Here is a 24,209-nt window from a genome sequence, read left to right as displayed (position 1 = left end):
CTTAGGACCTCTTTAGGCATCAGACACACACTGTGGCAGGGATCGCTTCCTTTCCCTGACTTCTGCTCCTCCTCTGCCCTTCCTCCCCTTTCCTCCTCTCAGTGTTTTCCCCAAATTCATCTTCTGGAAAATCTTAGCTGCTAGCCCTCTATAAAATACAGATTCCTCAGCCTGGCATTATTCCAGGGGCACCTCTGCAATCTGACCCAAACCCACCTCCCCACACTTACACGTTTAAATCAAGGTGAGCATTTCAAAGAGTTTGGTGAAGCGGCCTGCCCCTGCTTCTTGGACAAGCTTTCCAGATGAGTGCTTTATTCTAGCTTCCCGCCTCACTGGGCCTGGGCTGTTATATTTGGTTTTCACTTAATGAAAAATTCTCAAAAAAAAGAAAAAGAAAGAAAGAAAAGAAAAATTCTCCATTCTTCTAGGCCCGACTCAAAAATCTTTTCATTCTGAATTTTTCTGCACCCATAAGCCATCATTATCCTGAAAATGAACATCATTCCCGCTGCTTCCCGTTATTCGCAGGCGGAGTAGAAGTTCACTGAGGACAGGCACCGGAAGTCTGGCACTTTGTCCAGTAACCGGCACATAGTAGGTGTTCAAGAAATGTGAAGTCTTCCTTGGATTGACCATAGTACATGGGCGGCGTTTTGCTTTCCAGGCCCACGCAGTTTTCCGACGCTACCACCAAGTATGTCGGCTGCCCAAGCTGCCCCTTTGATCTCTCCTCTGCCAGAATCTTTTTTCGCCGTGTTCTTGCCCAGTCCAGAAGAGAGGATGTGGGTCTCTCATTGCACTTGTTGAAACCAAATGTCATTTGGTTACAGACACGGACACACGTGTTCTCCTGCAGCTTTCTTCGGACCCGCCCAAGCAGGAGAGGGGGCGGTTTTTGTTTTTGTTTCCTTCACTAGGGACCGACAACTCGTTTTTTCCCCCACTACAAGTTGCAAGCCGCTGAGAGCTCCTTGCCGCCTTCTGAACCGTCTTTCTGGAAGCCCCGCAATAATTCAGCCCATTTCCAAGTAGACAAAAGTCACTTCGGCATCCTGTCCTCCCCCCCCCCCCCCCCCAACCTAGTGGAGAACCCAGGGACTCTCTGGTGCTTCTGGGGCCTGTCTTTGGAACCGAATCCTCACCCGACACGGCGCTCCAATTGCGCTTCTGGCGAAGGTCAGAAATGCGCTCGGCCCCTTATAGTGTTTCCAAGGGAAGGTTTGTACATTAGTGACCGTCCCTGGCAGCTGCCCAGCCTGAGACTTGGAGCTCCACTTGTCATTGGTCAATGGTTGGAGTGACGCGAGGAGGGGCGGGGCCTCATCAGCTGTTTGCGGGATGCCCGGAGCGGGCGTATTTTGGAAACAATACCGCGCGGTGCGCCGTGGCCCTCCTCCCGCGCCAGCTCGCGCCCGCAGCAGTAGCTGCCCCAGTTCGCGCCACCGCCTCCCGCCGCAGCCCGGTGAGCGCCCGGGCGGCCGGGGGCCAGGCGGAGTTGGATCGTACCTCCTCCGGGAAGTGGGGAGCGGAGTCGCGGGGGGCGTGGGGGCCCGGGAAGGGTTTGGATTGTGGGCATCTGGGGTGACCATGAGGAGTTGGAGTGCCGGGATGTGGGAACGGGGTACAGAGCACAAATTTGGGCGTGCTCTTCTAGGCGGGGCTTGCGGGAAACATTGGAAACTAGGAGTTAAGAGTAGGTGGGCAAGTGACCCTAAGATGCACTGCCAAGCGCCCTGAACGCTCTGGCCTCCGGGTCTGACTCTGGGGTGGGGCCGTGAGTTGTGGTGCATTTTGCCTCCCTGCGGAGTCTGAAGGGTCCTCTTCTTAACAGCTGGAGTTTGCCCCCTCCTTCCCAATCGAGCGTGGGCACCAAGCCCCCCGAGTGCTCGTCACCCTGGACCCTGGCGCAGAGCCCTGGCATCACGACTCGGAGGCTGAGACGCTGTCCTGGAGTCACCCAGGTGTGTGTGCGCTCGTGTGTGCGCGCGTGTGTTCTGAGATTTTAGTCACTATCGAGCTAGTGCCAGCTCCTATGAAGAGGAGGAGTTTTAATTGAGCATCCCAGTTGGAGCTCTGAGGCTCTGGTATGGCTTCAGCGGACTTTAATCCCTTTGCTAGGAAAAAAGCGTTCTCTGACTGTGCTCTCAGGAAGTGCCCTCTTCCTATCATTACCACTTTAGCTCAGGGAAGCCGAGGGTTGACTTTTCCCCGTTTTATATGGCTTTGCCCAGAACCCCTCGGAGGCTCGCACCAACCGGAGAGCCACCTGCAGTTCTTGTGCGGAGTGGGAGAGGGTCTCTGCGTTTTCAGAATCACACCCTCTGTCTGCACCTCCCCCACTGTCCAGTCTAAGCAAGGGTTGAACTTTGGGGCTTTGCTGCGAGGGGGAGGGGAGTGATAGGCATCAAAAGAAACACCAAGACAATGACGCCCACTTGTGATTGGTTCTGGAGGGTCCCCACTTTGGTTGGGATTGCCAGCCTGCAGAGAAGGGGTTGAGGGACAGGAGAAGCCCTGCTAGGTGACAGCTCTTGGTCCTTTTATCTGAGAACTTGATTTTTCTGTTGCTGATAAGCTGGTGTTCCCCCTGACCAATTGGAACAATATCCAAAGATCTCTGCTTTGCCATCCTAGCAGGCATGGCATCGTTCTCCAGGGAAGAGAGCAGAGAGAGATGAGACTGCAGTTAGCTCAGGGATGGGATGAGGTGGAGGGAAGCTGAAGCAACCTCACAGAGCTCGCATTTGGGAAAGGAAGGTTTCTGAACTTAACTGAGATTTCTTTAAAGGCAAGGATTTTTTTTAAAAAAAAGGTTTCTTAAAAAAACCCACAAACCACTTGGCTTGTCTTTCAAAGGCAAGACCCTGAGGTGCCGGACCTCCTTGGGAGTCTCTAGCTGAGTCCGAAGGTGACAGAATTTGTTTTTGCGTCGCCTTGACCATTCCGGTGCTTGCCGATGCTTCTGGTTGCCCCACGGGCATGCTTGGAAGCTCGAGCTGCTGGGTGACTCCAAGGGCAGAATTTCAAGAGCCGTCAGGTGGAGCGAGAGGAACTTAGCGCCGAGAAACAGCCCTACGGTGTAGGCAGTGAGAGAGTGCGCGGCAAGCGGGCTGAATTTCACTTCCTTCTGTGTGGCACGTTGTACCTATCTCAGGTTCAGCTCTGGCAGGAGTGGGAGGCTGAGGGGATGAGAACTTGAAGTCATGGAGATTAGTGGGTAGAGTTAGCTGGACACTTTGCTAGGGGCTGATCCAACCTTCGAGTTTAACCTGTGGTGGGCAGACAGCTCTGCTCCACTGGAAGAGAGCTGAGCCAGGCAGCTGGAGTGACTAGCTTCGGTCCCCTGTTCCAGGACACTCTCACCACACCACAGAGCCTGTTTGTTGTGTTGTGCAAGGAGGGGGGTGGAGATGTGCAGGAGGGTGGGGCTTAGCACGTTAGGAGGGAACCTGGCGGCTCTACAATTGTTGGCTTTTGTTTTTGCTGCTGAGCCTGGAGTTCAGCTCAGACTTAGGCAAGAGCTTGGAGGTTCCTCCTTAGTGTGTGTGTGTACGTGTACATACATATGTATATTGTGTACACTTTGTACTGTTAGTCACTGTCCCTTTATGTGCCCCCACAGTCACTTATAGAGATTAGTCTTGCTTATATTTTCCCAGGTACCCTGTGGTAGCCCCTGATCTTATCCCTTGCTTACAGCCCTCAGTGTCAAACTTTGTGACCCACCAAGTCAGAGGGGGTGGGGCAAGGTGGCTGTGGTGGGTGCAAGGAGGAGATATGGAGGGGTCCTGACCATTGGGGTGGTCCACACTTTAGGGGTGATTATCACCCTTGGCAGTGTTTTATCACTGGGTTGTGTATCATCAGAAGCTAGCTTGGTTCCCTCAAAGAAGAAGAATGGGAGAGGAAGGAGGGAGGAGAATCCTTGGTCTGGCCTCAGTAGGACAGCATTCCAGATGCTTCCATTGTTCTCTGACAGGAGAGATGGAGCCACCTCAGTGTGTGGAGGAGCTGGAAGATGATGTGTTCCAGCCAGAGGATGGGGAGCCAGGGACACAACCTGGGAGCTTGCTCTCTGCGGACCTGTTTGCCCAGAGCCAGCTGGATTGTCCCCTCAGTCGGCTTCAGCTCTTCCCCCTCACCCACTGCTGTGGTCCTGGGCTCCGGCCCATAAGCCAGGAAGACAAGGCCACCCAGACCCTCAGCCCAGCTTCCCCAAGCCAGGGTGTTATGCTGCCTTGTGGGGTGACAGAGGAACCCCAGAGACTCTTTTACGGTGAGTGCTCTTAGCTTTAGAGATTGGGGGAAATGAGGGGACTTTCCCTTGCCAAACCTGCTGGTTACTAGTTCCTTCCCCAAACCGAACAGCCAGGGCTATCTATCGATCCTGATCCTTCAACCTTCTTCGCCTTGCTTGGGCCCCCAAAGGACAAATTGCTCTGTTCCTTCTGTTGCTTCCTGGGGGATCCTTGGGTCCATGCAGTCTCCTTCACATCCTCATGTCTTTTCTGTGGCTCTGCATTTTGGGCCCCGGTGCCGATCTGTCTTTCACGGAGTGGAAGGACTACTAACTGTGTGTCACTCAAGGAAAAGCCCAGCCAGTTCTTATACGGAAGGTTCCTGAAGACAGAAGGTGGCTTTGAGTTGTCACTTGGGACTTTCTGTGCTTGGAAGGGGAACTGGAGAAAGAGGTTGGGCCTGCCTGGGCTCAGCGCCAGAGGAGGGGCTATTCCCAAGGCTAAATCAGACAAGACCCCTTCATTTGTGGGCTTAAATGGTTTGTTTTATGAGAAATCTGCCCTCCTCTGGCAAAAGGGCAGGATTAGACACTTGGTCTGTTTTCTTCTTTTAGCACACTGGCCTGTGGAGGGAGGGTAAAGGCTCAGAGGTCATCCTGCTGTGTCTGCGGGAGGAGACTGAGAAGCCGCTGCGCTTAATCTCAGAGGGAACTGCCCATAGGGCACTTCTGGAAAAGCAGTTCTGGCGGGAGTCTGAGAAGCTGGAGGAGGCCTGCTTCGGGCTGGAAGAGGGAGGAGGCAGGAGGTGGCAGGCGCCCCCAGCGGCCATTCTGGTGCCAGCACGCGGTGAGCCGACTTGGCTGCTATGTGAGCCTCAGGAGTTTTCTCACTGGCTTTTCTGCTGCTGCTCTCTCATCTTGAGTGCTGAGCCCAGCTTTCCTTAACTGTACTAGAAAAACGAAGACACTTTTTTTTTTTGGTTTTGTTTTGTTTTACTTTTCTCTGCTTTGCTCAGCCCACGAACTCTGGAGAGTTTTCCCAGAGAAGAGCTTCAACCTGCCACTACACGAACAATACATTGAGGTCAAGTGTAGCTTGATAAATGATAGATTATTGGTGTGTTCGTCATTCACATTAGCGCCTGCGCTATGCTTTGGTACTGAGAGTGGAGAAGAAGGCAGGGTCTATTTTCTTGTCTGTTTTTTCAGTGTGCGTGTATGAGTGTGCGTGAGTGATTGAATCTAAACCCTCGAGTGTGTTAAATATTCAACTACTTCTAAGCTACACTCTCAGCCCTTGTACCAACTTTTATACTCTTGGGCAGCTCTCCAAGTTTGGCAGAATGCCCTGGTAAAGGCAGGCAGGCCGCTTCCTCTTCCTTCTATCATAAGGTTTACCAGTAACTCCAGGTCTTGACATGGAGAAGATGGGGTAGGGATAGAAAATGCTGAGTTGTGGCTCCTCTATCTTTGCAGGCAATGCTGGCTACAGGCTTCCTCTCCCTGCCAGTTTCCCTGCAGGCCTGCCCCTTGGGGAGCAGCCCCCTGAAGGACAGTGGCAGCATCGAGCGGAGGTACAGATCGCCAGAAAGCTTCAGTGCATTGCAGACCAGTTCCATCGGCTTCACATGCAGCAAGTAGGCATGCGGGGTTGGGGGGGCGGGGCTTGAGACCGCTGGGGCTGGGAAGCCAGGGCCCGCCTTTGTCCTCTCGTCAGTTACTCTGGAGGTGCCAGGCCTCAGGATGTGTTTCAGAGTTTTGGCCTTGGCTGCTGTCATTATGATGGACTGGGTAGGCGCAGTCAGATGGGTACTCTTGTCCTTGAGAGCTCCTGCTGCCTACTTAGCTTCACGAGAGGTGAGATACTGCGACCCCTCCCTGCCAATGGGATGGTTTCCTGCAGGCTGGCAGGACAAACTCCCCAGACCCAAGTTGGGGGCTTGCCTCTTGGAGAAGGCTGAAGTGAGCAGTTGGGGGTGTGTTGAGCAGTTGGGGGTGTGCCTGGCCGAGGAACAGTGGGAAACCGGTAATCAGTCCTGAGCTGGGGCCTGAGTGGGGGAAAGTGGTAGAACCGGTTGAAACCTGACACTTTCCAGCTGGGGAGCCACTCCTCACTGTCTGCGTCTGGGAACCCAGGCCCAGGACTCTGGAGATTGTACCTCAGAGTCTCCCCAGACCTGCGACCGGCGGCGGGGCGCTCTGCCTGGTGCTTGGCCGGCGGCCTGGCACCAACCCCGCCAGGGCGGAGCATCGCGTGTCAGCCGAGCATGTGGCAGAGCCCATCAACAAAGGCGGCGGCTGGCAGGCTCGTGCGTGAGCCCGTTGTGCCATGGATGGGAGGCTGCCCTGCTCGACAGCTCAGCCACCGGCTGTGCTGGGCCCCCAGGTGCTTAACCCTTCCCAGACTGGCTGGCTTTTTGGGTGGCTGCCAAGGCAGGGGCAGAGCCTGAAGCTTGATCCTTGCTGGTACAGATACTACCTGGCAAAGCCACAACACAGGAAAATGAACGCAATCTCTACCTATAGTACTGTGTTCCTATCCTAGCAGAGTGTGTGTGTGTGTGTGTGTGTGTGTGTGTGTGTGTGTAGATCACAGGAACAAATAACTATCAGGGTTGGGCACAACTAGGATTAGATGAATAACTTCAGATGACTAGAACAGTTATTGGCAATAATAACTTTAATAATAACTTGCGAACAAACCATGGCCAGCGGCAGTGGGTGGAGGAATTGACCTTGAGTTTTCTGAGAACAGGCCACGGGGCATTATTGGTATACTTCTCTGTCAGGGAGTCTGAGAGAGATTTGGGGCCACAGCTCTTTCTGAAGGGTTCTCCCCAGCCCTTATGTGATTTGGACAGAGGGTGGCCCTGTGCTTAGGTTATAAGGGGGCCTGGCTAATTGCTGTGGCAAAGCCACAGTCTCCATTCCCTCCATGATTATATTGTACAAACTGCCGTCCATGTATGGATGCTTCTGATTCTTGCTTTCAGCCTCTTGGCCTCCATCTTGCCCGTTTAATACACCTTGGTTGTACAGGTCCACGGCTCAGTCTAGCTCACGCATGGCGTTTGGTCCTGATGCTAGCGTGGGAAGACCCAGTGTCTGTACTCTAGCCTACTCATCTAGAGCACATCTGGAAGACATTCTTCATTCACAATGACCTGCCCTCTTCAGCAGCTGTGTCCTGGATAGTCCTCTCTCCGGTAGTGCCCTGACATATTGGAGACCAGGCTAGAGGCCTCTTTGCTGCTCACCTAGGTTCAGGAAGAAACCCTATCCTGATGTCTCCTGTAGCAGGCTTTCTTGGACTGCCAAACCCCAAATCATGACACGAGACTTATTATTAATTATGAATGCTTGGCCTTAGCTTTAGGCTTGTTTCTAGCTAGTGTTTATTTTTTTTATTTTTTCTTTTTCTTTTTTTTAAAATGATTTTTCAAGACAGGGTTTCTCTGTAGCTTTGGAGCCTGCCCTGGAACTAGCTCTTGTAGACCAAGCTGGTCTCAAACTCAAGGAGGTCTGCCTGCCTCTGCCTCCCGAGTGCTGGGATTTAAGGCACATGCCACCACCGCCTGGCTCTAGCTAGTGTTTTTAAAACTTAAACTAACCCTTTTCTGTCAGTCTCTGTGCTGCTCCAAGACTCATTTACCTCACCTATATACTGTCCCTCCTGTTTGCTGCTTCTGCTTCCTCCTTGTCAGTGTCTGGCTGACTGGGCCACAGCTGGCTTCTCACCCCCCCACCCCTGTTTTCTCTCTGCCTGCAAGCCCCACCTATTCCCTCCTTTGCCTAGCTATTGGCCATTCAACTTTTTATTAGACCAGCCAGGTGCCTTAGGCAGGTAAGGTGAAACAGCAACACATTGTTACCTAAACAAACACGGCATAAACAAAAGCAACAAACCTTTGCATAATTAAAAAAAATTCAGCATAAACAAAGGCACCGCTTTTTTTACATAGTTAAACAATTATTCTACAACACAAATGCAACACATCTTTCCATATTTAAACTAATACTCTATTCCAATACAGTGGGCTCTCTGCTAGCTGATACCTTTCTCCTGGTTTAGGGCTGCTTCTTTGAGAGCACAGGTCAGTTAGAGATGAGGTGCTAGCCTCTCGTACAGAGTGCCCCCAAGAGGTTAGAAGGAGAATTGAATGAGCGTTAGTTGCCCTTTAGTCCTTGTAATAGACTTCAGTGATGATGATGATGATGATGATGATGATGATGATGATGATGATGTGGAATCTCAGCCCAGGCTGCCCACTAACTCACTACGTAGCTGAGGATGGCCTTTAACAAAGACCCACCTCTTAAGTGCTGAGATTGCAGATTTGCACCATTGTGCTCTATCTTTGTGGTGCTGGGGTCCAAACCCAGGGCTTCCTGTATGCCAGGCAGTCACTCAGCCAACTGAGTTCTCCCTCTAGTTGTTACCACTATCTCTCTTCTCCGTTTCCTGCCCAGGAATGACGCAGATACAGGGTGGCATGCTGGCAGACAGGGTGTATTCATCATGGCTGAGTATCATGGGTTGATTGGATGGGGTGATAAATGACAGCACCAGACTGCCCTGGGTGTTAGTTTATGTTGGCCACATTCCTTCCACCTACCTCTGTGCCATTTGTTATCTCACTGTATTTCCTGAGGAGTGTGGCAAGGTGCGGGACTCACCTGGTTCCCCCAGTGGCTGCTTCAGAGTGGCTGCCCTGGATTCTTAGGCGAGAGTCTGTAGGCAGACATCGGCAGGTGCTGCTCACTGCGAGTTCCTTGGTTTCTAAAGCAGTGAGAAAGATAGAGGCAATGTGAGTGGAGGTGGAAGGTTCCCTTTCTCCCTTCCTTCCTTCCTTCCTTCCTCCCTCCCTCCCTCCCTCCTCCTCCCTCCCTCCTTTCTTTCCTTTCTCCCTACCTCCCTCTTTCCTTCCCTCCCTTCCTTCTGGGCTTGGGTAGGTGCGACAGGGACTTGCTGTGTAACTTAAACTGGCTTCAGTCTCCCTGAGTGCTGGGATTACAGGCATGCACCGCCATGTCCAGCTTTTTCAGACTTCCCTGTATATTCCACCTTTTTCTGCTGGGTCAGAGGGAGGCTCCTGTTTGACTTCTTTTAACTGACAGGCTGCAGCAGGGATCTCTAATAATACCATGCTGCCCAGGGTATCCTCAGATTTGGGTTCTGAGAGGATGGCCCCTCCGGTTTCTCTGTGAAGCGGGAGGATCAGATTCAGTTCCTGACAACTTACAGCTGCCCTGGTTCAAAAGGTTGGAGCCTCTGTTGTCCCGTGTTCTCTGTGAGTAGCCCCTCCAGCCACTGTGAGCCCAGGGACAGTCGGTACCTTGTCTCCTACCCTGTGGAAAAGCCTGCTGTGGCCAAGTCTAAAGGGATATTTCTAGAGAGTGTTGAGAAACTCACAAAAAGTAGCTCCTGTGGGCCCTTGAGTAAGTGAACAGGAGGTTAGGGTTCTTTATGTTGGGATTTTCTTTCTTTCATTTGGCCCGTGAGTGACTCCATTCAGAGAAAAATCAGATTTAGAAATTCCCTAAATAGTAATTAGATACTTTGGAAAATGAAATCTAAGGAAACTTTCAACCCCTTGTTTGAAACCAACTTCGTTTGTAATATCAAAGGAAGGATGGTGGACTTACAAGCGGGTCTGGAGAGAATTCCCTTCCTGTCACTTACACAAGCTGTGTGTTTATGAGCGAATCATTTTACAGGTCCAGACCTCAGGTTCCAAAGCTAACCTTGCAGAGTTGCTGTGAAAGGCCTTTGGGAACGGTAATAAAAGCACTATTGGTCTGGGCTTATAGCTCAGGTGGGCATTAGAGGCTTGTCTAGCATCCTGGAGGCCCTGGCTTTGATACTCCTGGCTGCAAAAAAACAAAAAAGAAGGAACTATGATTGCTTGGAGAGTTGAACACATGCTATAAGCAAGGGTGGAGTAAGGCAGAAGGATCACAATTCAAGGACCATCAGGGCAACTTAGTAACACCCTGTCTCACAAAGGAAGCTGTACATCAGTGGGAGAAAGCTTACCTAGTACGTGCACACATACACCATGAATTTGGCATTTTGTTTGGGCCTGACTTTATAACTCTTGGGAAGCTCTTTCGGAAGTTGTACCCAGATTGCTGTTTGCATGGTTCATCACCTAGTGGCTTCTCTGCCCAGCATCCTGGATCCTTTGTTCTGGGAATCCCTGACTGCTTTCTGACCCTTAGGATGCTCTCCATGTTGGTGAGTGGTTTTTCTGGAGCAGAGACCATGGCTAATGAGGTCACTCAGGCTCTAGAGAGCAGGGGCCCCAGAGATTTGTCCTAGAGTGAAAAGTGCCCCTAGGAAGCCATCTTCTGTCCCTGGAGTAGGAGGTCTATGCAGGACAGTGCTAAGGGAAAAGTGGGACTGGGGGAGGGGTCGCTGCAAGCCTCTGCTGGGGCTTGGGGGCCCTGTGTTTGCTCTGTGGCTGGCTCTGTTTATATCACTCGCTATATTTAGCTTCTGAGTCATCAGCGTGGCAGACTGGAGGCCGAGTTCCCCACACACTCTGCACCTGACTGTTCTTTCTTCCAAGAGAAGGCCTTCTAGTTCCGGGCAGTTCATCCCTCTCTGCCCACCAAGGCGGGCCATAGGGATGGGAGTTAGCCTTGGTGTGTTTTCAGGGTGGGGGGTGGGTGGGAAGACAGGCCTGGAGGAAGCACAAAGAAGAATAAAGAAAAGTGCCTGGTTTGCCTTTTGATCCAGGCCTGGCCAGTCAAGAGGGCACATTCCATGACGGCAGCAAGAACAGCCTGCCTGTGTACCGAGAGGAGGGTTCCAAGCCTTTTCCTTGCCCAGTCTGCCTTGTCCGTCCAGCAGACCGACCCCATATAGGAAAAGAACAGCCAGCTGCAAAGGCTCCAAGTTGAGAATGAGCCTGGTTGTGTGTGTGTGTGTGTGTGTCAGTCTCCATAGCTGTGTCTCACAACTGGCTGCCCCTACTGGTCCCCTCCCTCCCTCCTTCCCTCCCTCCCTCCCTCCCTCTCTCCCTCCCTCCCTCTCTCCCTCCCTCCCTCTCTCCTCTTCGACTGAGACACAACCACATCCCTCCAGAGCACTTCAGTGTCTGTCTGAGATAGAGGGAAACTGAGACACTGGAGGGAGTTGGGTCAGGATGACAGTAGTTTCCTCCTCCAGGCTATGGAGATAGGCTAGTGTCCCACATTACTGTCTCCTGCCCCGCCTCTTGGCCCCCAGTGGCCGGATCCAGGGACTTCCAGTTGGGTCAGAGGACTCCCCGCCACCCCGGCCAAGAAGTGGCTGTTCTAGGCTGCCCTTTCTTCCTTGGCAGCACTGACATCCTGCTAGTACTGATGCCTGTGCAGAGAGAGCCCTTGGCAAGGACTGTCTTTCCCTTTCCAGTTTGCTCTGTTGCTAATCATGGGTGTCTGGGCAGGGCCTCTCTGGATCCCTGGATGACCCTCTGGGTGTCAGACCCCAAGTCAGCCTGAAAGCCTTGAAACCTGAACCCAGCTGCCTCTGGCTACTGTGAGCTGTCTCAAAATAGGAAGGCTGGGCCTGGGCAGGAGCTGGTGCTTGCGGGGCAGAGGCAGGCTGGCGAGCAGAATGTGTCCAGGCTGCTCAGTGCTGCCACCAGGCCCGAGGGCAAACGTATAGTCTCTCATTTCATCAGCAGAGCCCTTGTTTTCTCGAACACAGGCTCAGAGAAGCCAAGCGCTGCGCCTGAGTTACTCTTTAGTGGCTGCAGTCAGAGTTGCGAAGTTTAGGTTGACTCTAAAACCATGATCCTTTCTGCCTCACCATTCCTGCTTCTTGGCAAATACGTGCCAAGAGGGCAAGGATGTGATGGGGCTGTCTTTTATCACAGAGAAATCCTGTCTCAAAAACCAAAGGGGGAAAAAAAAAGAGCACTGGCTACTGTTCTAGAGGACCGGGGTTCAATTCCCAGCACCCACACGGCAGCTCACGCCTGTCTGTAACCCCAGTTGACACCCTAACATGATACTTAATTCTGGTCTCTTGATTTCTTCCTGATTAGGTTGTAAAGTAAGTGAGAACACGATTATTCTGAGCCACCTTTGAATCCCTCATAGCTCGTAGCTCTCTGGGCTCCATTGAACCTCGATGGCTTTAGCAAAAACATCTTCCCACCTTGTGCAGTGTGGAATTTTCCTAAGGTTGCCATATCATTGTTCCTGTTCTCAGTCACAGGCTCTTTCCCTCAGCCTTGGCCTGGAGTAGTTTTCACAGTGTGACAGGAGAGAGAAGGGCCAGTGTGCAGACCCCTCTGTGACACAGACCGTGCAGTTCTGCATTTTGAAGTAAACGAAGGTGGTTTCAAAACATGGTCTGAGGTCCTAATTTCAGCCAGTCTCTCATTCTGTTTGATCTCCAGTTAGCGCTGGAGGGTTCTTGTTTTCTGGTCCACATCATCCTTTCTGAACACTTAATGATCTGGAAACAATGTCTTTAAGCACACTGGGGAGCGAGCAGTTCAATGATGGTTCTCTTTGCACAGGTAATACTATTTGCATAATGTGAGTAAACTCTGCAATTATATATATATATATTTTTTTGTTTTTTGTTTTTTCGAGACAGGGTTTCTCTGCGGCTTTGGAGCCTGTCCTGGAACTAGCTCTGTAGACCAGGCTGGTCTCGAACTCACAGAGATCCGCCTGCCTCTGCCTCCCGAGTGCTGGGATTACAGGCGTGCGCCACCACCGCCCGGCCCATAAATGGGTTCTTATATCAGCTTAAATGGCTGTTTTGCCTGCATGTATGTCTATACACCATATAAGTGCATGCCTGCTGCCCTGCATGTATGTCTATAACCACATGAGTGCATGCCTGCTGCCCTGCATGTATGTCTATAACCACATGAGTGCATGCCTGCTATCCTCAGAGGCCAGAAGAGGGCATCAGATCCCCTGGAGCTGATTATGAGCCACCATGTAGGTGCTAGGAATTGAACCCAGGTCTGCAAGAATAAGTGCTCTTAACCTCTCCAGGCCTTTTCCCTCCCTCCCCCCTCCTTTTCTTCCTCCTTCTCTTCCTCCCTTCTTCCTTCCCTTTCTCCCTCCTCCCCTTCCTCCCTTTTTAAAAAGAATAGCTTGGGATTCCGAAGTCAAGGGTTTAAGTAACTCATCATCAAACTTGCTTAGGATGATTTTGTGGAGGCCTTTCTTTCTTCTCCATCCGTAAAACAAGGTTGGTAACAGCCGCCTGTCCTGTGACCAGCTGAAGAGATCTGAAAACACTTTTTTTCTCTGTGATGGTACAAATTGCTGTTTGGTAAATTTGCTTTTCAGATGGTACACCTTTTGAAAACCTCTTCTGATCCTTTGGGCGACTTAGCTCTGCGGGAGCTTCTGGAGCCCTGGTGACACTTGAAGCCCCCAGAGGGCAGGAATTGAATCTGAACTGGGAGAGGCAACGGGAGATTCTTATCCAGAGAGGGCCAGGAGTATGCTTTGTACTTAAGGCAGAGGCCCCGTGGGACCAAACAGAGTTTGATATGTGTAATCTAACTGTGTCAGATAGTACAACTAGCTAGATTTCACTCTGTTTCTCTCTCCTCTCTCTTTGCTATTTGGCCTCTCCCAGACAAGAAGCTAATTTATCACATAAGCGACATCTCTTCCCCCTGGGGAAGTCTAGGCAGGAATCCTGGCCTTCGACAGGGGGTGGGGGTAGAGGGGAGGGTGAGGGGAAGGGTGGTCCCAGGTCCCCTTCTGCCATTAGCCTCGTGTGCACAGGCTGGGATGAACAGTGTGGCTTCCAGCCTCCCTTCTCCACTGGACAAGCGACCAAACATTCTGTCGTAGTCCCTTGTTCACAGCGGGGCTTTAGAAACTTGTCCATGATATCTGTCTCCTTCTCGACCATAGCAGGGAAGAGAGATGGACACCCCCACCCCCCCTGCCTCTCCGTCCACTATATGGAGTCCGGGTTTTTTGTTTGTTTTGAGACAGCCCTGCGTAGCCTGGAACTTGCTATGTAAACCAGGCATGCGGAGATACACCTGTCTGTCTGATATACTGTGTCTCCTGAATGCTGGAATTAAAGGCATGTGCTGCCATGCCCCGTGGGTTCTAGGAATTGAACTCAGACTACCAGGCTTGGCGGCAGGCACCTTGATCCACTGAGTCATTTAGTCAGCCCCCTTGAACATTTGCTATTCGTTCCCTCCACTCTTGGGTTTAAATCTTGGTGAGTGTGTGTGTGTGGGGGGGGGGCCGCTTTGGGGTGTTTCATTCCCTATTCCCAGTCTCTCATCTTTGGGTCACTCCTTTGTGGTTTCTGCGAGCTCCCAGCCTGAGGCACACATGCCCCGCCTGGGAGAGCTGGGCCCTGTTCCAGGGGTTTGCCCTCAGTGATGGATTTGTATGCTGGGTGCTGGGCCAGGTACCTCAGACTCAGAGGCCCGCAGACTTTTTCCTGGTTCCCCCTTTCTTCTCCCTCCTATGGAAGGACTCGGGCTCTCTGCTGTTTTGGTGTCTTTGTATCCTTCTTCCTGTTTGCTGGAGGCTGACTTCCTTCCTGCGCTGTTTCTCTCTGGCCGCCTTGCAAGTCCTTTTTCTTTCCTTTCTCATTAGTCTCTTTTGTTTGACTTGTAGAAATATTTTGTTTATTGTTACTCCTTGTAATCAGGGTGCTCTTTGACCCTTGGTGTGTGGGAGCTTGCTTTCCATTTTGGGGTGTGCAGGAGAGACCTAAGTGCAGTCTTCCAGGCTTGGTTTGTGTTCTGGGAGTGTTCAGAGTCCCGGGGATGGGCTCCAGCCCTCCCTAGCTGGTGTCCACGCCGGCCTGGGCACTACTGGGTGGCTGAAAGGACCGAGTGCTTGGCACCGTGCTGTATTCCTGAAGGCAATTGCGGTCACAAACTCCTTGGGGTTGGAAAGTACCTCAGTGGTTTCCCAAAGCCTGGCTTTGGCCTGGCTGCCACAGAAGCACCTGGGCAGGACATTGGTTTAATGGAAAGAGGTTAAAAGGCGCTGAAGAAGGTGCCAAACTCTGAAGTGTTTTCTTCTAGGCTATAGGATCACTAACAGCTTTTATATTCTCTTTTGGAAGGACTTGTACTTATATTTTATGATGGTTTTACATTGAATATGTATTGCTTTTATTATTTAAAGACATGATAAATTTTCCTTCTGACCTTCCTTTCTTCCCTCCCTCCCTCCTTCCTTCCCTTTATTTTTGTAATACTGGGGATTGAACCCAGAGCCTCCATGTGTGCTAGGCAAGTGGTCTACCACTGAGCTATGTTCCCAGTTGATTTCCACTTTAAAAAAATACTTTCTCTATTTTTAATTATTTATGTGTGTCTTAGTGTAAGGGTTTTTATTGCTGCGAAGAGACACCATGACCACAACAATTCTTATAAAGAAAACATAGAGGTTCAGTCCACTGTCATCATGGTGGGGAGCTTGGGAGCCTGATGGCTGAGGTGGTGCTGGCTACTTCTTGATCAGAAGGTCACAGGAAGTTGATTGACAGTCACACTGAAGGAACCTTCCTTGAGCAAAAGATAACTCAAAGCCCGCCCCCACAGTGACACACTTCCACCAACAAGGTCATGCCTCCTAATAGTGCCACTCCCTTGAGGGGACATTTTCTTTCAAACCACTGCAGTGTGTTTATGTCTGTGTGGGGTTAAGTGCATGTGGGTGTAGGTGCCCTTGGGGGTCAGAGAATCAGATCCCCTGGAGCTAGAGTTACAGATACTTGGGAGCCACTGATATATCTAACCTGTCTGCCTCTTCATGGAGTTTGTTCAGTATGGAAGCTCCTGGGCCCCTTCCCTGGACATTCTGACCCTGTTGACCTGGGTGGGGCTGGGAACACTCATCTTGTGACACAGTTGGGTTCAGAAGTTATGGATCTAATAGGGCGCTGGTGTGTTTTCACAAACGGGCTAGTGAGAGATCCAGCCTAAAGCCAGACTCCAATGCCCGACTGAGGCCCTAACTCCCTCCCTTAGTGCCTTCTTGCCAGGTCAGGAGCCCTGAGAACTCACAGGGTGGCCTGGCTTCTGCTCAAAGGCCAGGCTATATGCACCACCATCTGCACTCGGGCTTGGCCCCATCCCTCGGAAGTCTGCAGCCATCCTGACTGACCACTCACCAGCTCACAGATGCTTCTCTGACTCTAAAGGACGGGGTGAGATTGTTTCCCTCCCTCACTCCCACAGGACCTGGGACCCAGGAAGTATCTATCCTCTGAGCAGATGACCTCCATGGATGGACTTGGGGAGAAACCAAGGCATACGGAGATAGGATTGGTGCAGGTAGTGGATCGTGGCATCCTGAGCGCCTTCCTTGGCCGTCTTACTGTTTTGAGATGGTGTAGTGAAGGGATGGATGGCGGGTCTTCTCTGACACAGTGAAGGATGGCTGATGACACAGCGTACAGTGATCGTAGGTAGGGATGTCGCTCTGGGTTCTAGCCCGTCCCTGCCACTTACTAGCACTGGGATATCTGGGTTAGATCTTTGGTTATCTCATCTGTTAAGGGCATGACAAGAGACTCATTTCATAGGGTTTAGGGAGGTGATGGTTTTTTTACCCTAAATAGAAGAATGCTTTTGATCCTGTGCTATACCCCAAACCCCCAAATCCTGGGTATCTTGTTGAAAGTGTGCATTCTGACTCAGTGGGTCAGCATTTCTAGTGAGCTTCTCTGGTGGTGATGCTGAGGCTGCTGTCCTGGGGACCACACCTCAGGAAGCAGAACCGTAGAACCCTCAGTATGGGACCACCACGATTTGTTGAAAACCATAGTTGTTATTGTCACTGGCTTTGTCAGACAGGTACCTGAGGAGACTCACAATGCCGGCAGACCGGCCTCTCTGACTGCAAGGACTCGTCTTTTCCCGGGGTCTCCTGTGCCACTCGTGACCTTTGCACCTGTTGTGGGCAGCAGCTGGGGAGGCCTGGTGGAGGGACTTCTCCCAGCTGCTGCAGGCCTGGGTCTCTAGCTCTGCAGCTGAAGTTCAGGCCACTCCACTGGAACCAGACTTTGTTAAGCTGCGCACATTTCCTCTTTTTTACTCATCTTTGTTTACAAAACAGGAGGAAGCCATCAGTCTCCCCAGCGCCTGCTGCCAGACTTCTCTGTGGCACACCCGCTTCCCTTAACCCACTATGCCTCCGATCTGCTCGCTTGTTCTCCACACTCCACTCCACCATTGCTGGGGCAGGGGGGTAGTCTGTGTCAACCTTAGCTGGACACTACATTTCTCTTGGTGGCTGACGGCAGTGGGGAAGGGACTCAAAACCTGCTTGGTTCCCTGGGGGATTCCTGGGGCTGGATGGAACTTCAAAGCTCCCAGAGTCCAGGAAACCTGGGCGTGTGACCTGCTTCTCTTACTGACTTACTCTACAGGCGAGTAGGAATTGCCTGGTAGGAGCTGATGGCTAAGGTTAAAGACACCCTGAGGGCCCCCGCGACCCCCACCCTGGACACCTCACATAAACTTACTTGCTGACTGGGCCACTGAAGGACTCTAAATCCAGCCTGGGCTGGCCCCCCTCTGCACAGGAGGCTTTTATCCCCCTGTCCACTAAGAACCCCACGGAGAGGCCCCAGCCTATCCTCCTCCCCTGGCAGACAAGGAGAGAACAAAGACCGCCTCTTCCAGCACTCCCTTGTCCTCTCCAGGCCTCTGCTGGCCTCTGGGAAATGGTACCTGTGTGGACAGGACACCAGCCAGAAACCTTTGTGCTTCTGACCTCTGAACTTTGCCTCCTGGCTTCCCAGCCTGACAGTAGGACCTGGGATAACCTCCAGAACTGGTGCGCATTCTTTGTTTTTGTTTTGTTTTCAAGTGTGTTCTTGCTTAACGTTTAATTGGCTCCAGTCAGTAGGAAAGCGCTCCAAGAGGGATTATTTATGGCTTACTGTCAAAAGCGGCTATAAAAAGGGCAGCCCAGAGCTGGGGATGCTGAAGGGGGAGAGGGCGGGCTCTCTCTCACACAAGTGTGCGTGTGTGTGTGTGTGTGTGTGTGTGTGTGTGTGTGTTTGTACTGGATGAAATCAGTTTTTTGCTGCCTCAGCAGTGTGGTTTAAATTGAAGATTAACCCTTTGACCTTCACAGTGTCAAATCACTTGCAGATGGAGGCTCCCCCCCTTCCCTCTCTTGTTCTCTGTGTTCCTTTGGAATGGGGGAGAGGGAGGGACTTCTTGTCTTTCTCGCTCAAGCAAGATTGTTGTTCATGCAGCTGAGGTTTGGGGGGCTCAGGAGCCAATCTGATTAAAAGCAGTACTTGGCTAAACTCTGGAAAAGTCCTGCAAGCAGGGGAGAAAGTCTGATCCTCCTATTACCGTTCACACAGCCTCGCTGAGTGTTTCCCAAACTGCAGATGTCTTTGGAGTTTTGTCCCGTGTCCCCCTCCCTACAACGGTGCCAGTCTGAGATCTGGCAATGGGAGCTTGTTTGAGAAACAGTAAGGAACCCGTGGTCGAGGCTGGTGCCTGGCACCTAACGCTCATCTCTTTCCCTTACAGCACCAGGAGAACCGAGACCGTGCATGGTGGCAGGTCTTCCTCTTCCTGCAAAACCTGGCCTTGAACAGAGAAGAAAACAGGGAAGGTGTGGGTCCCTGGTGAGGCTGGGTGGAGGATGAAGCACCAGAGTGCACTCTGGAACAGGACAGACATCTGCGAGGACGGACACTATCTTGTCAAGTTTTGTTATTTTTAATTTTTGTTTCCTGTTTGTACATACAACATACCCCAGTGAGATCTCCTTCCCCTGTTCAGAACCTGCATTGGGAATGGGGGCTTTGGTCAAACACTGTTGAAGGAGAGGCGGCCGTGCCTGCTGGTGGAGTCCCGAAGGCTCTGACGGTGACCAGTTGGTGATGCTTTCCGGAAGTAGACTGAGGCTTTCCTACTGGAGCTGGTTAAGAAATAGGAGGTCAGGTTAGACTCCCAGTGTCACCAAATGTGTCAGCCTTCCCTCACGCCTGATGGAAACACAGCTCTAACCCACCAGGACCTTGCCCGGAGTATCCTGGCTAAGAACAGCAATGCCTTGGCTGGCTAGCCAGCCCTACATCTGGGTTCCCACTTGGCACAGCCAGTGCCCACCGCATGGGCTCAGGGATTCTTATCCAGACCCGTCACCTCCAGAAGACCTCAGGGAGGGTCGGACTTCTTTAAGAACCTCTCAAAGGTGCCTCAAAATGGAATCAAGCTTGACAGGTCTCAAATCTGACTTGGTTCCCCCCATGGAAGACCCTTGATTGGTCCCAAGGTGCAAACTACTGCCACCTTTGCTGGCTGGGTGTCAACCGTGTGTGAGCCGAGTCGCTGATCAACCATCGTGTTGTGCCTGGGAGCCTGTGCCTTTGTCGGCTGTTTTCAAAAGACCCTGCCAACTACTGGACTGGATTGGACTACCACCTCAGCAGCCGCACTCCGAGATGGGGTGCATTCACAGGGGATCCACTGATCAGTCAGTCCCAGGGTCTGACTCTTGGTTTTCTTGGAAACGTGTACCTCCTCCCCCTTATCCCCATCCCTTTTTCGTACCTAGTAGGATACAGGAAGAAGCTGGCACAGTGACTTTGCCAGCTGAAAGGTGACTTTTGAACAACAGACAATGTTTAGAACATGGAGCTGTCAGAGCTGGGTACACATTTCCTATCTTACTTCAGCTTCCAGCCAGGCCAGAAGAGAGAGTTCCTGAACCCAGCCGAATCTCAGCTTCTCTCCCTGCTGTGGTACTCAGGGAGGAGACTTAAAGCGGCTGACCTTCATCACAGGGTGTCTCCTAACCCGATACCTGGAGATCAAATCGTAATTTTTACATATATATATATATATATATATATATATATATGGAAAGACATTGGTGCTAAAGACGAGGCTCAAAGAAAGGTGGCTTCCCTGAGTAAAGAAGACTCTGGGGTCGTGCAAGGAATTTGCAGGAGGAACTCAGAGTAGTGTAAATTGAGCAAGCCCAGTAACTCTGTAGAGAGGTGGGGGTGGGGCTTCAGTCCTGTAGGAGGGCCACTGACCCCCTGGGTGTGCACAGAGTTTGAGGGATTTCTAGAGGCTGAAGTCTGGCCTGTGCTCTGCTCTCTAGGCTGTGTGCTAGGCTGGATCTGCTCACTTGGAGATGTCTTTCCTAATTTACACAAAGGACTGTCTACACTCACAGCGGGCCTCCTGAGAAGGCCCCCAGAATACTTATATAAGCCTTTGTGTTTTTCTGCTCAGACGATCTGGAGATATTACCTCTTCTTGGCCACAATCATTTTCTCAGGGTGTATACCGTGGTCCATCTGCTAAGAAGTCGGTTCCTGTTTGCAAGGAGAAGGGGACCTAACTAATGAATATGAAGACTGGTTCTGGGGCGCACTAACCATTGTGAAGCCCAGTTTAGATGTGTGGGGGGGGGTCCACTCTCTGGGATCAAGGCTATGATAGGCAGGCTTCTGGTATGTGCATGGTACATGGGTGCCCCCGCCCCATATAGAACCGTGTACATCAGTCATCTTTAAACCTCTTAGCAGACTTTACATTCAGAGACCTTTGCCAGGTGCCGGCTAGGTGCCCTGTGATCTGTCCTGAGAACTGAGCCCAGAGTTTGACCTGAACATTGAGTCTGGGGCCAGGTGGAAGCTGGTCGGTCCGAATACACTGTCTCCACTTCGGGCCTAGCCAGGACCAAACTCACTAACTTGGGCAAGCCAGGGTGAAATTTAAACCTCTTTTATCTTCCTCCAACCTGAATCCAGGCTGGGGTTGAAGCTCAATAGGAGAGTAATTGCCTTGCAGTCCAAAGACCCTTGGATGGATCCCCAGGGCTATAAAGTAGAAATAAACAAAAATACACCCCCCACCCCCCCCACCCCGCCCTGCAAGCCCTAGGAGGTAGCTGGCAGCCCAGCCCCAGAAGGCAGAGGTTCCCCCTGGCTGGTTGCTTTAATTGGCCAGTGATCTCTGCCTGGTGAATTGGCTTTATAGTCTCCCAGTCCAGCCCAGGGCCAGCCAGCCCGCCCGCCCCTCCCCATCGCCTCGCTCCTGCTCCAGGAGCCTGACTGTCTCTAGTGAGGAGTGGAGATTCAGATTTAGAGGGAGGGGATGTCTGACCTGTGTGCTGACCTGTAACCGGCTGAAGGCAGTGGGCTTTTGTGGTGTGCTGAGGATGGGGGTGGGAGAGAGACGGGAAAACCCAGTGTAGACATGCCCTAGAGGGACACAAGCCCATGTTCAGGAGCCAAACTGCTCTCCTAAGTCACAATTCCCAGTAGGCCTTTCTAGAAGCCAGTGAACAGATCTGGAAAGGAGCATCCCCCAGTCAAGTTACTGACTCCCCAGTGAGGCTGGGACAGGCTGGCAGGGGGTAGGGGGGAGCTCTCTGCCTGGCCCTGTCTGTTTCAAAGTCTGGCTGCACTGTGCAGTTGTCCCCAGTGGCCTTGTCTTGCTCAATCAGAGGTGGAAAAAGATCACCTCCCGGTGACCTCCCTCAGGCCCCAAGGGATGGGCTGTGTCCAGAACTATGTGGCAAAGCTTGTTTCCAGGGCCTAGAGAGGCCCAGCTGGCTTGCCTCGCAGCCTCAACCACAAACCCGAGCCCAACCCTGAGCATTGCGGGGAGTGGGTATTGGCATAGTCTGGCCAGAACCCCCGTCTGCCACAAGCTTTTCAGGAAATAGGTAGCGAACTCACTATGACCATCCTGGTCAGCGAGGAGAAAAGTTCTCTGAGGAGAGCATTCCTTTCTGGGGACTTGATAGGGAGTGGGGTACTACGGGTGCACGGAGTAGCCAAAGTCTTCGGTCTTCATGGCTCTGCTGGATTTTGAGGAACAGTACTGTGGCTGCCATCCTTCTGGCGGGGCACACTGGCTCCGTGAAGATGAGGACCTTTGGAGGCAGGCTATCCTGGTCTGTTACCCTGGTAGGACAGGGTGGACCAACAGGCATTCAGAGTTTCCTGGGATTCCTATGAGCTGCAGGCCTGAGGGCCAGGGCCTCAAGGGAACAGCAGAACAAAGCTGGGCTCTCCCCATGGATGCTCGCTTTGACCAAGGTGCTATGAGGTCTGTGGCCTCAGGCTTGCTCTGCCCCTCCCTCTACAGGTGTCTGGTGGTCCACCCCATCTCTGGGTCTACAGGAACTGACCGGGAGACCCAGTGAGATGTAGCATTTCATTCGTTCCCAGTTTGCTTGCCCTGGGGTCTGGGCATTCTGCCTTAAGGAGAGGAATGGGGACCGTTATTTTTTAACCTGTACATAATATTTGGCTTTTTGTTGTTGTTGTTGTTGTTGTTCTTTACTTGTACACATGTGTAAATATCCTCTCCCTCATCAGCTGGTACAATTTTTAATAAAACCATTTAAAGCGAATCTGTTCTTTATTTTTCTAAGATGTGGTAAAAATACAAGAAGGGGCATCAGACACTCTTAATAATGTGTTTCGCCCCCCGCATCCCGAGTTGCCCTAGAGGTGTTGTGTGCTTGCCACACTGCCTTTCGCTTCTTGGAGTGGGAAAGGACAGTCTGGCTGCATAGTAGCAGGGCCGCAGAAGCCCAGTGTCATGGGAAAGGGGGGCTTTGGAGGGGTCAGTGTCTCTGGCCTCCACCCGTGGAATGACCTTGACAGTGATGGGAGGTGCCACAAGCCCTGCCTCCTCTGGACCCCAGCTCTCTCCGGTGGAGAGGAGCCTCCTGCCCCTCTACACGCAACCTATGCCCCTGGCATGCCAAACCGTGGCTTCCCGGTAAGCAGACAACAAACATCTCAGGCCTGGCTTGGTAGCAGCTGCCTGGGTGACTGAGGCAGGAGGATCACAAATTCAAGCCTGGCCTGGGCTATAGAGTGAGTTCAAGACCCTGTTGTAAAGGCAAAGAAGACTGGGGATACTACTTGGTGACAGAGCACATTGCCAGCAGGCATGAAGCCTCAGTTTCAATCCCCAGCTCACAAGAGCAGGGACTGAGTGAAGGGAGAGGGCAAACTCCATAGTGAGACTGTATTAATTAATTAAATTAGCCTGTCAGGAGTCGTGTGCTGAGTATCTAGGGACTTCCTGGTTGGCCTTTCCTTGTGTATGTGTGAATCAGCCCTGCGTGAGACTCCAAGGGTGATTTCCAGCTCTTGACCAAGTTCTCCAAGTCCTTAGGGTAAAGCGGCTGTGGTTCCTGCTTGACCCTGCCCTGTGAGCAGAGGGCCAGCTGGCCTTCCCTGTGCCATACTGCCGGGAAGCCACCCGCTCTCCACAGCTGTCCTCCTCCGTAGAACGTGACGACTTGGACAGTCTTGTTTTACGTCTTTCCAGGTCGGCTAACTGAGGCCCACGCCGGCCTGCACTTTCCTATGGAGGCTCTTTAGGTAGCTGAGTCAGACCGGATGTGTGCCAGTGTCTCCCTCTAGCCGAGTTTCCATTTGAAAATCGCATTGCTAATGCCCAGCTATTTGAGGAAGCCAACACTTGGCTATTTTTAATGCCAAATAACTGCCTCTTCTGTAAAACATGGCACTTCTAACTACTCTATATTTGAACAGGAAGGTTTATTTTTACTGGAGTATGGTGGAAGTGGGGCTCGGTGCCATGTCCAGATGTTATTCTACACATTACATGCTAAGCTGGAGTTGGGTCTATTAAGCAGTTCCTATGAGCTACGCAGAGAATCAGTAGGTGCCTAGTGATAGTTATGTCTTCAAATTCTTTAAAAAATATTTATCTGAGACAAAAATTTTCAGTATAGCCTTCAGTTCTGAGATTTTTGATATACTTTGCTTATTTATTTATTTGTTTATTTATTTATTTATTTATTTAATTTGAGACAGGATCTCACTATATAACCCTGGCTGGCCCAGAATTCTCTCTTGTAGATTGGGTTGGTCTCAAACTCACAGAGATCTACCTGTGTCTGCCTCCCAAGTGCTAGGATTATTGGTGAGTGTCACCATGCCTGGCCACTTTTCTATCTTGCAAATCATCTTGACCCTATT

At 51.6% G+C, this 24,209-nt stretch overlaps 1 protein-coding gene across 1 annotated transcript; it reads left to right on the top strand.

The window, feature by feature from the left end:
- The first annotated feature begins 1,341 nt into the window (after positions 1–1,341).
- Positions 1,342–22,591, top strand: Bmf (Bcl2 modifying factor). Its single transcript, XM_041678680.1, is given in 6 exon segments — positions 1,342–1,392; positions 1,394–1,465; positions 1,835–1,964; positions 3,983–4,279; positions 5,717–5,877; positions 18,748–22,591. Coding segments are annotated over 6 exon segments (813 nt in total). The 3' UTR covers positions 18,850–22,591.
- The last annotated feature ends 1,618 nt before the right edge of the window (positions 22,592–24,209 follow it).

The sequence above is a fragment of the Microtus oregoni genome, unplaced genomic scaffold (assembly GCF_018167655.1).
Source record: "Microtus oregoni isolate MIOR12 unplaced genomic scaffold, Mior012 000031F_ref0000149, whole genome shotgun sequence".
Taxonomy (NCBI): domain Eukaryota; kingdom Metazoa; phylum Chordata; class Mammalia; order Rodentia; family Cricetidae; genus Microtus; species Microtus oregoni.
This window is presented reverse-complemented; position numbering and strand designations above follow the sequence as displayed.